We start from the raw sequence: 15,747 nt of genomic DNA on the forward strand, positions 1-15,747 counted from the left end.
AACAAATTGTACTACCAATATCTAACACTCGGTAAACAGAGCAGGATGTCGTGTTGACGGTTATCGCTCGTGTTCTGATAACATCTGTACATTCCGGACAACAAAGACAGTGGGACGAGTGTTGTAAGCGTTTTTGGTCTGTAATATTCGGATTGAGAAAGAAAGGGATCACAGAATACGTATACGAGAATGGCACACACTCAAAAATTAATTACTAATTGGCTGTATATAAGTATTTAGTAACTTTATATTCAAATATGTTGTAATTGGGTTTTGTGATTTTAATGACAAAAAGGTGTTTTCAAACAGAAGTGATGAATTAATAAGGGTTAGTATGTATAATCCTTGTGCCACTTCAGCATTGATCCGTGTAAGGAGTTTACATATATTGCAATAGCCCATAGTTCAAATTAAAAGGTTACGTTAGAGATAGAAGAGCCTCCAGGCAATACTAATGGATTATGGACATCCTATACTATATTTCAGTTTTTTAGATATAATACCCTTTTTGTAATTTCATTACAGCTGGTCTGGTGGTTTTGTGTTGTTGCTGTTTATTTTACTAAATTAAGAGAAATACAAATTCGGTCAAACGTTCTTCTAGATGTAGATTTGCTGACTTAATACTTTGAAATAAAGAGAGAGTGAGAAATGGAGTTTAACGTCCACTCGATACAAACTAGGCCATTTCGGGACTAATACTTTGAAAAAGCAAGTGGTCCATAGTTAAGACATCATAGTTTGAATATGTGGATATCGGTAAATGATTCCCTGCGACTTACAAAATGGAGCTAGATTGGTATTGAATCGGTTTCGTACTGAATCTTATTCTAAAGTTTACAAATATGTTCCATTGTCACCTTGGCCGTTTCCAAATTAATTTCCATGGTTGGATTTAACTTTCAGTTTTTACTAGCAAATTCTGAAAATTTCATATTCTCTTATTATATAAAACAGAATGTGTATTCAATAATTTTTATTGCAAAATATTACTTATAAACAATATATACATCCATAACACATTTTCCTGTATATAATTGTAAATTACATTTGTATTTATATAATATTAAGGAATGGTAAAATCCATTGTAACAACAAAAACAATACAAACAAGGATGCTATAAACTCCTTCTATATTTGGCAGTTTCGACCCATGGCCTCGATGCTGCAAACAACGGAATGTTGAATTACATAGTTCATTAATTCAAAACCAGTTGCTTTAAATAAATGAGACAGACATAGTTACGACAATGTGCGTGTGTATACGTTTTAACTGAACACATCAATTAATTTAAATAAATTATGCTAAATTCACGGTTTTCACACAGAACTATAATCTGTACATGTTTATTATGCCAGAAATTTATATAGTCATTCATGGTTATCCTTTAAATTTCAGGACACGGTTTCAAAATTTTGAAAACGGGGTATCTATTCCTTTGGTAACAACAGCACGTCGAATAAATTCAAATTTTGTAGGTAACCGGCTCTGGTCTTGTGACTGGTTTGCCCTGTCCTGATTGGACGGATCTTTTAATGGCGACAGGACGCCTAGGAGTATCACAGATAAAACTTGACTTTAGATGCCACTTTTTCAACTTTCGTCACTATCAGAATCTGAAATTACAAAAATAAAACTTATAAGTACATGTATAAGTACTTGTATAACTTTAATTTGTATAAAGAGGTATACGAATTGCTATGCGAATTCCCAGTAGTGACAAAGAGAAGATGTTTCATAATTTCACATGCTGTCTTTGCCAGAACAATTTTAACTTCTTTTGGCCAAATTGGGCTATCTTAATTCCTAATTATAATGTGAGCAGTGAGCATAAGTAATAAGGGGGTATCATATACGAAGAGAGTGTGCTTTCTCCGATTCAATTTCTCATCTTATTTTGTAACAATGAATTTATAGAGCGTTGATGTTCCGCTCATGTTGTATTACATGTATCAAATAAGAAACACACGTCATACGTAACAAACAAACAAAGGCGTATTCCATATTCTTAGTAAATTATTAAGGACTTTAATATACACGTATTTCTATTGTATTTGTGTATACTATTTACCTGATTTACTCTGTGTCTCTATTTTCTCTGTTTTAAGATTTAAGACCTCATTTTCTTGATATTCGTATATTTTGATTGGTGACGTCTGCTGTTTGAAAGTACTGGAAAATGGTGGGGTATCTGGCGGTGTATCTAATGTCGGTCTGTGTACTTTATTATCCATGTTGTAAGGAACCATGGGTCTTTGAAGACGGCTATGGCATTTTCCATAATTTTCAGGTAAAGTTGGAACAACTGGAAAACGGGAACCGGTTTGATGAAATGCATGGTAAGGTGAAAAAACAGGTTGTTGAGGTGTCACTGGTTTCGAAGAGTCTTTGTCTATTATTTGAGAAATTGACCAGATTTTAGGTTTTGAAACATTTCGATTTTCTACATTATTTGAGTCTGTTCTCTGATTTGGCGAAGATGTATTCACTGGTTTATTCACTAGAACATTTTCTGGTCCTCTGGATTTTGAAGATGGTTCGTGTCTGTTGTGTAGATTGTATTTAGAATGATCGGTTGGCTCGTTTTCCGTGTCAGAAATATCGGATAAATCTAAAGGCGCTTCGCTATCTTCATCACCGCTTAGTCGTCTCTCGAGGCCTTCAACATCTAGATATAGAAAAATGGATAACAAAATAAACAATATGTACCCTTAATAATTAATTACACGAGACATAACAAGTTACAAACAATTGCACAATTATTGTCATTTGCATCAATTTTCTATGATACATTCTTAGTTATACAGACACGGAATCAATTAAGCCCGCGTCGCATCCATGCACAGAACAATTACTTCACTTAGATTATTAAACTTAACAAATATGGCGTGTTAATTTTACTAATCATCTTAGAAAAATATTGGCATGTGTTAGAAATTAGAGCTTGGATTATTTCCTATTAAGTCATCGGGTTACACGCCAGCGAAAACCTGCCGTGGTCAAATCTCGTGAGACCGAACAATTGAAATCATTCGAACCAATCGCATCTGATGTTTTTTAGTATTTGGTTTCATTTTGGTCTTTTTTGAAATTCAGGACCATCTCCAGTTACTCCCCTCAAAAAAATCAAGTTAATGATAAATGTCGACATCTGTACATTCTGTGAGTGAACTTGTACGAAACTGTCGAGAGTGCAACTAAATTAAACTTTGACGATCTATTATTCGTCAACTGGCTAACGTTATTTTGATCTCTTTCCAGCCCTTTATAAAGGGATAATGCGTTTCAACGGAAATACCCAGATTATGTAAACTTGTTGAGTCTGATAAAAGAAGGTTTAAAGAACTTTTGAATTCTACTTTCATTCTTGACTGAGTTTTGAAATATTTTATCTGGCTAATGATCCGAAACGTCCACTTAAAATAACTCCATTAATCGCATGAGCGATTCAGAAAAAAATGGCGTCGATAATCGATTAAAAAGTGAAAGAATGAAAGGTAAATGTCGGTTTTATTACCTAGGTTTTATCGTCAACGCCTTGTGAAAAGAGCTTAAAAAACGTAATATTGTAGAATTGTTATATTGAAAATTTTAAGACTGGTAACTAAAATGTTGATTATGACATGTGAAACGTCACAAAAATAAGTACAGGTTAACTTACCAATTTCACGTTCGCTATCTAATCCACTGTGCATATCATCATCGCTAATTTTGGCATCATCGTCGTCATCATCTTCTTTATCATCTGCAGAGTCCCAGCAAAGTTTATTTTCTTTCTTCAACCGTCTTCTAGCGTTGGCGAACCAGGTAGAAACTTGGGTTAAAGTCATTTTTGTGATGATGGCTAACATAATTTTCTCAGCTTTGGTTGGGTAAGGATTTTTCCTGTGTTCGCTGAGCCAGGCTTTCAATGGGCTGGTAGTCTCTCTGGTGGCTGCCTTTCGGCGAGCAGCGCTGTTCAGGTCCAATCCGGCGTAACTAAAGAAAGTATAATTAATAAAATTATTTCCTCTTTTCATCATACGCTTCATTAATCGCCCTTTTGATGTGGACAATGACAAATAAAAGCAATGACAACAAATAGACGACTTAGACAGAAAGGCGTTGAGGCATATGATGTCATTTTATTGGCTTCTTCGCTTTCAAAAATCATCGTCGATACAATAAAAATTAGCATCATGATTTTGTTTTCAAGTGGAATGTTAAGTTTGATGAGTATTGTATGTGGTTTTCGACAATGGTAGCAGCATAGTCGTTAAGGATATAGGCACACGATGTGACGTTGACAATACGTCAACCAAAATACGGGCAAACAACTCCGTGTACCGTCTGACCTGACCATATGAATAACGCTAACTTGTAGTTAATGTTAAAAGGTTCTAATATCTTTAATAAACCACATTAATAACTCACTCATATAGAAATAGTGATTGACAGCTCAAAGACGAGATTAGAATAACATTAATACCGATTCATAGATAGATCTCTTTTAATTGTAGTTTCTTATACGAACCTCGTATCCCTTTACTAACTTTTACATTTTATGAAATTTAATAGAACTTTGAAAAAAAGGCGAAGTTAATCTTAATCCAAATCTGTTTTATCGAAGTGAATAATAATATCTAGTGGAAATTGATTTGGGATTAAAGGTGTCAATAAAGGTAGATATCTTTGTGTACATATGAGAGGTCAGATATTAAGTAATAATGCCACAGGTAAGTTTTACTAAACAGTATATTCTGTACATACGCGGAGGTGTTTGGGTCAAAATAACTTTCGAATCATACAATAAAAGTTTAGAGATAAAAGTAAATTGTATTTGTCTTTTGATCGTCTTCGTATGTTAAATCTATACATTTTCTTGTTTCTAACAAAGGCTTGAGAATACATATTGATATTAACGCTATTCAGAGTTTCACAAATTGATTCAAAGTGTTTACTTCAAAGATAGTTCAGCTATTACGGTCGTGTGGTTCAAGTTATTATTAAAATTTACACACAGCTCAAACATACGCTTGTAGGCTTTTTGATACCTAATTTAATAAAAGTAATCGAACAAATTAGGCTAATTTTTTATTTATCAAATTAATGAGTTCATCCCACCTACCCTTTCCCGGGTGAAACTAAGTCGCACTACTACATCACTAAAGAAACGATGACAATGGTGGATTAATCATTTTTAAAAGTTTTAAAAAATTACAGAATTGATAATGTACTTACAATGCATTATAAGGATGAAACGCCAATGCTGGGTCATAAGGGTGTGTCGCTAAGGTTGATGGCAAAGCTTTCCAGGTTTCAGGACGATCTGGTCGAATTCCACATGTCTAAAACAAAACAAAAAAACAAACAACATATTTAAAACAATGCAATTAGATATTTGTTGAAAAATTAATGTCAAATTGAATGAATACTAATTATTTAATTGGACTTTTGAACTTAAACAATGGAATATTTTTTTTTAAAAAACTCGACATTATTCAAGCATTTCCTGACGAATGGCTGATAACCAACTGTATTAAAATTACCGGTCTTTGTCTAGCACGAAATTTAATTTCAATTTTGAATTCTTTGTCTTGTAGTTGTTTTTTTTACACAAGACACATATAGCTTGATAGAGCACACTTCAAACTTGTTAGTGTAGATTTTACACCTATTTGCATTTCTATACGACCAAATATTTTATATTTCACTGATTTTGAATTATATGTTTAGTCCTAAATAAGTAGGTAGTATGACTTTTATAGTGTTTTTATTATTAGATGCGGTTTCATCTTAATATTTTACAACTTGTACATAAGGCTCATCATTATATTTAATTAACATTTGTTCAGCTTGATGAAATATCATTATACATTTAATATTTCTAATTTTATTTCAAGTAAAAAAAACATGATTCAAGCGGCGTTCTTCTATTGTCAAATACTCTGTTCCATGGCGGTTTTAATAGTCCGTGTTATATCTATTATCTTTTATCGAATGAGATCCGTTTTTATTAAAGCATTTTTTCTCTCATTTTAAAGTACATGTAATTGAAATCTCTATGGGATCACAATTGTCTGGGTCATAACATTTTATGTTTCAATAATCAAAACAGCATTTTAAAGTAATTGTAAAATTGTCTTAGAATCTTTGCTGTAAGAAACAAAAATGTGACTCCTTGCCTCCGATTGAAAATTATTATAAGTAAAATCATAAAAAGTTATTATTCACTTGTAAAATTATGTATCTCTATATCCCTAATTTACCTTTGTTTTACCAGTAACATAATTTTTTTTTTAGAAAAATTAAAAATTTATTAATAAACATATAAAAATGAATTGAAACTTGTAGTATCTTTGTATTGAATTGTGCAGTTTATTGTGATGGAATCGATGCAGTTTATTGTTTGTAAAACTCCGAACTAAATTTGCACTTTTGTGTTGTCAGTGATACTTGTTGTTTATGTATTACTGATTTAATAGAGTAATGAAAAGCTACAATGACAGGTATTCAAATATCAATTAAATCAGTTTACCTGTGGGTTTGATCATGTAATTAACGTCGCAGTGATTGACAATATATCAAATATTATTATACCACAGTCTTAATAACATTATTATCCATTATTTATTCAATATAAACACCATATAATTATTCTTAATATAATAAGCAGTATTTTATTAGAATGTAATATTCACGATATCAATTATTGTACACATGATTAGTATTTATTGTATTCATTCCCATAGTCAATATTCAATTCTTAATCGTCTCGTTCAATTTCTAGATTACAATTATTTTTATATGACAGCTTTATTAATATTTGATTTGAACATATCTGTATATTTACATACACCGTGTAGTTCCCGAATACCAGTTCGATCCATTACATTATAAGAATTCCACTTCATGAATTATTTTTAATTAAATTATCAAACAATAATTGTTGCATTAAATTATGCTTAATCAATTGGCATTATTGATAAAGGTTATTATGTACGCACACCAAATTTCATTTGTTTTTTTAAATCTCTTTTCGCGTTTATATTGTCAATATTTTTTTTCTGATTTGTGTTGTTTTATTGTTCTCTGTGCAAATTGTATTAAGTATTAATTAAACATAATGTATTTATTAAATCTATGTAAATGATATTGATTCCTTGTACGTAAGCGACATATGAGTGAGTATTGTTTTAAATATTTCAATTTCAGAGTTAGCTAGGGAGGGGGGGGGGGCAAATACGCTCAAGAAATATCTACATGTATTTATGTCTGAAAATTTAAAATATATACATACCAAAGGTGATTTGAACGCCGAAGGTTCTGTACCCATGGGTAATCCTGAAGGATGATGCAGATTTCTAACACCTTCGGACATTATCGGGTGAGGTACTGGCTCTCCGCCTACCTGACATAAACAAATGGCTTGCCCCGTACAGGGATCTGTGACGTAGGGTCGGCCATTTTCACACAAGGGGCTGGTGGGTAGTCTTACTGCTGCATTCTGAAATAAATAAAACAAACATATAAAATAAAATATTCACTGGGATGTCTTTGATGTCTTATCTCGTCGATTACAATGTCAATCACCTTCACGTGATACATTGTTTGGAGGATTAAGATATTATTCCGATAGATAAAAACAAATACACGAATTTAAAATAAGAATATAAGTTCCAGATAGTAATTATCACCTGTGTGAAGAAATAAATGGTTTACAAGGATGAGAAAATATTTTTAAATGAAACAAAATAATATCATTGGTGACTTTCCCTCTTTTCTTTCTCTTAAACCATGCACACCTGTAAAATGGGTGCGATGCTTTTCTTTCACAATGAAAATAATTCAATTTTTGTAATGGTACAAATTGAATAACTGCAGTTTAAATGAACAATTATTTATAATTATAAGATAATTCAATTCGTGCTAATTATTGCCCAGGTGTGAGAGCTGCGTGTGTGATATATAATTTTCTCGTCAAGAAAAATGCAAATTTCCAACCTATCTTGAATCTCACACAGTTTATAAACCCCTGCTTATAAATATAACAAAAGGAGTACATATCACGCTTACCGGTTTTTAAATGTAATAACAAAATTCTAATCAGCCAACCGTGGAATATATGTATAAAAGATACACACATAAGTACTTTATATTATGATTAAACCATTATTTAACATGATTTTACACGAAAAGTCACAGAAGAATAACTTAAATTTGTTTATAAGGTAAACGAACCACACAAGATGCGTCGCATGACATCTTTGGTCCATCTTAAATACGTATTATGAGCAAAACGTAGACTTAAGATCGTTTTAATTATATCTAAGAGACTCTATTTAACTACATGTTATGCGTCATTTCTTGATAATAAATAAAACAAAATTGTCTAACTTCTTTCGCAATTATAACTGTATAATGCCTTTAAGGAATCGTTATGCTACGTTTGTCATGCAGAAGACATACATTAAAACTGGCGGAGTAATAGTATTCATCAATATTTCAAATAAATGTAACAACACATTCTAAGATTGCGCGATAAATTGGGCTGATATGATTATTAATACCGTTGACACCTGCTATGTATGTATTTCATTTACATATTATAAATTTCAATCAGGGCATTGCTTTCTATTCACAAAATGTTAAAAAGCAGAAATTAAATACTCCATTACTGCTAATGAAATAAACACTCCACCCAAGCTTAATTGTTCAAAGTACCTTTCTTCAAATCATATTCATAAATTATGAATGAAAGCATAAATAACGTCAAGTACTTTACCTGTGCTAAAACTGATACACCATCTGTGGTGAGGCCTGTCCCATAACTCCCAAGGCCAAACGGGGCACGAAACATTTTTGAAATATGAATGTCAAAATGCTTCACACAAAAAATCCAAACGGTTTTCAAAGTTCACAGATGTATTGAATTATCCACAAATACACAAAATGGCGATCATTTAACTTCTGATAAGTGACATTGGTTGATTTAAAAAAAACCTTGTAAGAATATTTATCCCGCCACAAGAGATGCTTTCTGTTTGAAATGTTAGTCAGCTAACTGATGACAATCGTGAGTTGTCGGCTGCTAAAATACCTACTTCACTGACACAGTCTGTAAACAGCGAAACGGACTACCGCGTCATTTGATTGGCTTAATGGGGACAATGGATGTGTTGACTGGAGGCAAGTAATAAGGCTAATGATTGGCTAGTATGGAGTGTGATAACACCCATATACCACACTCACTGATCGAATCAACCACTAATAGACTCACTTGCCCTTTGTTCTGTAGTTATTGTCATTTACCAAACAAAATGTTATTTTTTCGTTTTAAATTTTTGTCACCTTAATCGAAATTCGTGTTTTGGCTCCCATGATCGCATTTTAGGAGGAGTGAAATTTAGATTTGGGGTTTTGGTATGTCACTTGATGTCATGACCCCTACATTATGAATAATTTGTGAAAGAAAACAAACTTGGGTCATTATTAGAAATAAAGGAAAATAGTTTGTTAGCAATCTAAATATAACCGTGTCATAATTAATACATACATAATTGTCTTGTTCGAACTAATTGACTTTATGTCTGATAAAAAAAAAGTTCTATGGGAAAAAAGTATGCTTTTTTTTATTTTCCGACTAACCATCGAGTTAAAAATAACATCTTATCGTAATGAAAAAATAATAAAGCAATTTGAATCTTAAGATACTAAAATGGATTTTAATTCCAATTTTTGGGTTGTTTTTTTTTTGTGTTTTTTTTTTCTTTACACTTTAAGATCTTTGGTCAGGTGTTTAAAAAATGTATCTGTAGAATAAGACGCTATAGTAATTAAATAAAAATGACTTTAATTTTGTTTTCATCTTCCTAATAATCAACAATTAAAATATTCTTTCACAATTAGTTTTTGTAAATATCAGAATACCAACGTAAAATCTTAAACAAAGAAAAGGTGAGTGAAAAAATGCAAGTGGAGAAAGCGAACCGAGAAATCAGATGATTAGTTACTGATTAGAAAGGTGAACTTAATATTGACAATCGATAAGGAACCGAAATTGTTGAATAGTTAAATTAATATGATTTATGATGCATTCAATAAAGAAAACGGGAGAACATTAAAAACTTATTTAAAGCAAAAGATGAAAGCAAGAAAATAAAAACTTAAAGAGCGGAAAAACTACTTTGAACATAAAAGTGATGAAGTCATTACGATCGATGACGTAACACGCGTGAAATGATACGTCAGTTAACCTGGTTAGTCATAAAAGTTCTTTTTGCTGGCACACGTTGATAATGATAATAGGAAAGGGGTTATAAGGGTCTCTGACACGCCTGACCCCTTGGGCAACTCGGTGATACCCCCAGGGAAATTATCGAGAAGCGAAGAATGTCGTGAAATACATGTTTCGTTTCGGTTTGGAGAGAGAATTAACGCAGCTAATTCCGGTCACGAAATGACAAGAAATGACGGCGCGGTAACCAAGATAAAGCTGTAGTTTGAAATGTAGAAATCTTTCGTTGAATTTTATTTAACACTCACATGTGGTGGACATCCATTATAGAATGAAAATTACTTGTTAACAGTTAGCTGTTTAATTCTTTACTCTTCCGTGAAACGATAAAATATTTTATACATGTAGGCTAAGCCTTATTTTTAAATCATGTTTTATTTATCTAATTAAATAAGATATAGAAATGAGCCCATATACCAAAGTTACGAACAAAGCAAGTGTTTGTTGGCATCTGAGGCTACGATTACAACGATTACACAAACATTCTATGATTTTATATTTATAACGATATTTAATGTCCGGAATAGGTGGATATTATTTTTTAAATATTAGATTTAAAATTTTGTAATGCAATCATATTTATAAAATATATTTAAATTAACTTCTTTGAGTGACATTTAGTACCACACTAAAAACTATTTATGGAACAACAATAACTGGTTTATTAACATTCAAAGCTTCGACGATGATATTGTTTGCTAGATAAAGAATCGAGTATCATTGTCGAAACGTTGTATTTTAATAAACCAGTAAATGTTATTCCATACATAGTTTTTAGTGTATTTAAATTTAGTTTGATTTAAGACATATTGCTAAATAGTCCAAGTTTTTAGATCAAACCTCAAGCATTTAAAACGTCATCATCTGCATAAATTTAACAATAAAATGTCTCAAGTGTGTTACTTATATATGTAATATTCACACAGAATTTGTGTCAAATATGTAATTCTGCCCTCAAGAAATATTACAATAACTAATATGACAATCTTATTGTGTTTGACACCTTGTGTATGGGTGTGATGATTTCGATATTATCAGCTTTTGACACGAATAGTGCGGGGTCTCAAGTGGGCCCTTGACTGACCCCTAAAAAAGTCACTGTTAGGCTAAAAACAGAAATTGAAATAAACCGCCATAATAGGGTTTTCACTTAAATACATTTATAACCCTTCTAAATGTCTCGTACAAGTTTTGACACTGACAAATTTCGTGTTGAAACAAATTACCAAATTATATTTAATTATAATATGAAAAGAAGGAACACATAGGCTTTCTTTACAAAACAATTTTCGAGTAGAAGTGTTATGAATAATTTGTCAATAACTTTGAAGTAACAAAACAAACGTTTTCGAATCAATGAAAAGAGTTTAATTCGGAGGTAGAAATTAGGAAAGGAAATTACATTTTGCTGTAAACATAAGGGACGCATTTGACACTCGCTATGCAAGTCCCAGCTATAATAACGATATGGACCATTTGTGTGTATTATTTATTGGTTTCATAATTTGTGTATATATTTAAAAATTCAGGCTTTGTCGGAATATAATGACCCTCTTGTTCTGTTTTTTACACATATGGTTCCCCTAATGTGGTACATTATCATTAAGTTTGTAATATTTATAACTAGTGTATTGATAATACCAATATTGAGAACTTGTTTTAAATTGTTTAATATTACAGATATGTAATCAAATGTAATTAATCAAGTGTGTTTTGACACCTCCTAAATTTAAGCCAGCTTTATTACAAGGGTGCCTTGATGTCTTTATAACATACAATTTGAAAATGTAAAAAAAAATTGTTTACAAAAACTATATTCGATATTGCGCTCAAATAACTGCTTTATAGTGCATTCATAACTGTCTCTAGCGGTATTCATTATTCTGCTATTCTATGTCAAAATGATTTCAATAAACTAAAAAAATTGCCCTAAGGTAACATGTGTTCAAGTTAGAATAACTAAAAATATAAATACTTACAAATTTTGAATGTTAATATTGAAGTTCAATATAGTGACAAATCAAGTATTTCACGGAAATGGGTTGACTATTGATGGCCGTAGAAGAGTAACATTTGTGAATGTGATTTTCAGATTTATATTGTATGCGCAATGTATTGTATTGTATTCAAATATTTATTAAATAAACGTTAAATAAAGCTGTTTCACACACACACACACACACACACGCAAAAACTTGGAACAAGCAGTGTATAAACAAGCAGTTCCAAGTGTATTACCAGCGTTTATACACTGGTTGTTCCATGTGTAATACCAGCGTTTATACACTATGACAAGTGTAGTGTGATACCAGCGTTTATATACTGTTTGTTCAAAGTGTAATACCAGCGTTTACAGACTGTACCAGCGTTGTAACCCAGTTTGTGCCAAGAGTAATATCAGCGTTTATAGACTGATGTTCCAAGAGAAATGCCAGTGTTTATAAACTGCTTGTTCCATGTGTAATACCAGCGTTTAAAGGTAATGTCAGCGTTTATAGGTTGCTTGTTCCAAGTGCAATACCAGCGTTTGGTTTACTCCCTGCTATATCCTGTAGGACTAATTAACCCCCCCCCCCCCCCACTATTTAAACTTGTATAACTATTCATTGATTTTCATAAGTTTGTGGATGTTTTTAGATTCCCGCACTTTAGTCGCAATATCAGAAAAATATGGATTAATGTAAAAAAAACAAAAAACAATTGGCGCTATAGACAGAATTTAAGAGAGGAATTACGTGTATTAAGCCAAGTATTTCTGTTTTTATCATTCACTAATTTATCGAGGGAGTCTATTTCATATCTGTCAAGAGAGTTGAAGTGTATTTGGCGGTGCCATACTGTCCTGTAATTTTTTCTAAGTAACATGAAATAGGTAAAACGTCTAAGATAAAACACACACTTATATAATAAATCAATAAAGACGAATGTTATAATGTATATGAAATCTACACGAATGTTATGCACGCTCTGTGTTCTTTTGTTTGATAACACGGTAGACCTATTTGTATTCAACTGCTTTTGTTATACATGTAAAAGCCTTTTCTATTTTATAAAAAATATGGATGTATGAGCCTTGAAGGAGACATTTTTATTCTTACTGACTTGACTTGATTACTTATGGAATTAGTTTTGTTTTATTTTTAGTTGGCTTCAATTTTTAAGAATATTTTAAATTTTGTTTTAAATATTTGATCAAATAGAATGTATTTAAAATTAGCGAATGAGTCATGTTTCAAACAAACATGCGCGCCTCTTCTAGAGCACTAATGACACTTATTATAGTCCAAGTAGCTAAATAAATGCTGTTTTCAATTCATGATCATCTTTCATGGTGTCCACTTGTCAGTGCTACGGGCAGGTGGGGGCTGTACAGCATCTTTTGGATGGCACATAAAAAATCGTGCACGTAAAAGAACCCTTGACAGTTTTCCAGACAAGATTTACCCGATAGCACGTTAAACCACATGTCATTCATTTATTCACTATTTTTTTCTCTTTATATATTATTAAAATTTACAAATATTAATCACATAGATTTGAAATTAATCTACAACGGCACTGCAAAGCTAGGAATTCCACCATGTAAAAAAAAGGTAATCCAAAACTCGAGTGGAATAATAGAATATGCTTATTATCAATCGATAATGCCACTTTATTAACTTTATAAATGTCGATAAATAGATTAAATTAATAATATTATCATTTGATAATAATAATATTCTATGTCAACGTTTAGTGTGGTGTTCAATCTCCTTCAAGTGGTTTGTTATTCGTTCCCTAATGTTCTAATTAACCGACCATCAGATAAAACATCGTGTCAATTATTATCGCGAGATATCTCGAGACTTAGTAGCCTCGTATTGAACCAAGTGGCATGTTTGTTGAAGAGCAATAAATTCTCGTTAAGATAACGCGCCTGTTCGGAATTAAGAAGCGAGTTTGACAGAAAACGACTGATATTAATCAGAATTATAATCATATAATCGGCCTCGAGATGATATCGTCCTCGTGAGACACGTCACGGGGAATTAGAGTTAATATCGATGCGCTTTTCTCCACAGATCAATGGCTTCTGGCCTTTTTCTACTCTATTATATTGACGTAATAGTAAGCTTTATGATATGTAAGTTTGTTTGACATATCCATAAACACTGATACTAAGATCAAATCTGTAATAAGTTTACATTTAATACTATTTGTAACCAAAATAAGTGGGCTACTAAAACTTTGTCGAGGCAGTCATATAAATGCGGGAAATCATTGAATTTCGATCGATTTCAGTTAGTGGGCGACTGAAAATTCAGGCAAAGCTGTCACAAAATTTCGGGCACTCATCAAACTTCTACTGATTCCACGGAACACGCTTTGGACATTAAGAAGCCAATTAAAACCAGAATCTGCACGACTGATATTGCAATCTATAGTACCAAGAATTCCATTATAGTCAGTTCCAAGCCCCGCCCCACTCCGCCAGAAAAAGAAAGAAATAATCAATATATGACCATGGCCAACTGATTGGAAAGCGATCAGTATTCTCCATTTTTTTCATTTGCATATAGGGATGTTATATTTAAGACGAATAATATTCCGATTGCATCCAACGAATCTATTTTGCATGTAAAGACTTTCTTCATTTGAATATGAACTGTGTTCCCAACGCTATATGGGTTTGCTCTAGTGCTTGCTATTCACGATGGCAATGAAAGTAATTCAATTTAATTATCTGAATTTTAAAGTACTTTAATTTTATGCGCTGAATAATGAAGAAATAACCGTAGTGTTAACATATTTATGACTTACTTAATTCAACTTTTAAAATTCAAGTCGGTCAGTTTAGCATAAAATTCGCGTGTCATTGACTACTTTACGACAACCGTTACGAAATCTTTTTGTTGTCGTAACTTTATGCTTGTGCGGTTTAAAATAGACATTTAACGGTCTGGGCTTTCCACAAATACATAAAACTAGTGGAGATTTGTTTGAAGTTTAAAATTTTATATCTTTATACCGTGTTTACCCGGCTTAAATCTTGTCGCTTCTTCAGTGAAACTAATAACGATTCGATCTCCCGTTAAGTTGCGCTCCACCCCCTGTCGCTCGCTAATATACTCATGTAAGGTAATATACCGTCCTCCCCGCGGACATGGGCTTGCACCCCGTTAAACTATATATTCAACCCATAGGCATAACTGATTACTTTTACTGTATTTTTATACGACTTGCCCAGGGTGATTGTGTTTCATTATTCGCCGATAATATATATAGTTTAAACCCTACCCGTGGAGAAAGCGATTATGTTGCCGCCATGTTTTGAGTGTATTCGTCTGTGTTTGCCGCGAGCAAGTATAATAGGTCCATTTTGAAGTAATATACCTGGCCCCCCTGGCCGACATCTAAACACTCAACCAAAAGCCATTCACTCAACGATAAGACACCAAAACACAAGAACAATAATATTGTCGCGAGGCTC

At 32.3% G+C, this 15,747-nt stretch overlaps 1 protein-coding gene across 1 annotated transcript; it reads right to left on the reverse strand.

Annotated features, from left to right (window-relative positions):
- Window positions 1-991: 991 nt before the first annotated feature.
- LOC126816039 (homeobox protein caupolican) lies at window positions 992-9,072 on the reverse strand. Its single transcript, XM_050542167.2, has 6 exons — window positions 8,766-9,072; window positions 7,281-7,487; window positions 5,222-5,328; window positions 3,663-3,979; window positions 2,073-2,669; window positions 992-1,617 (listed from the first exon to the last, which is right to left on the reverse strand). The coding sequence occupies exons 1-6, from the start codon at window positions 8,838-8,840 to the stop codon at window positions 1,595-1,597; spliced, it is 1,326 nt and encodes a 441-aa protein (XP_050398124.1). The 5' UTR covers window positions 8,841-9,072; the 3' UTR covers window positions 992-1,594.
- Between the last annotated feature and the right edge of the window lie 6,675 nt (window positions 9,073-15,747).

This window comes from Patella vulgata, chromosome 3 (genome assembly GCF_932274485.2).
Source record: "Patella vulgata chromosome 3, xgPatVulg1.2, whole genome shotgun sequence".
Lineage (NCBI taxonomy): Eukaryota > Metazoa > Mollusca > Gastropoda > Patellidae > Patella > Patella vulgata.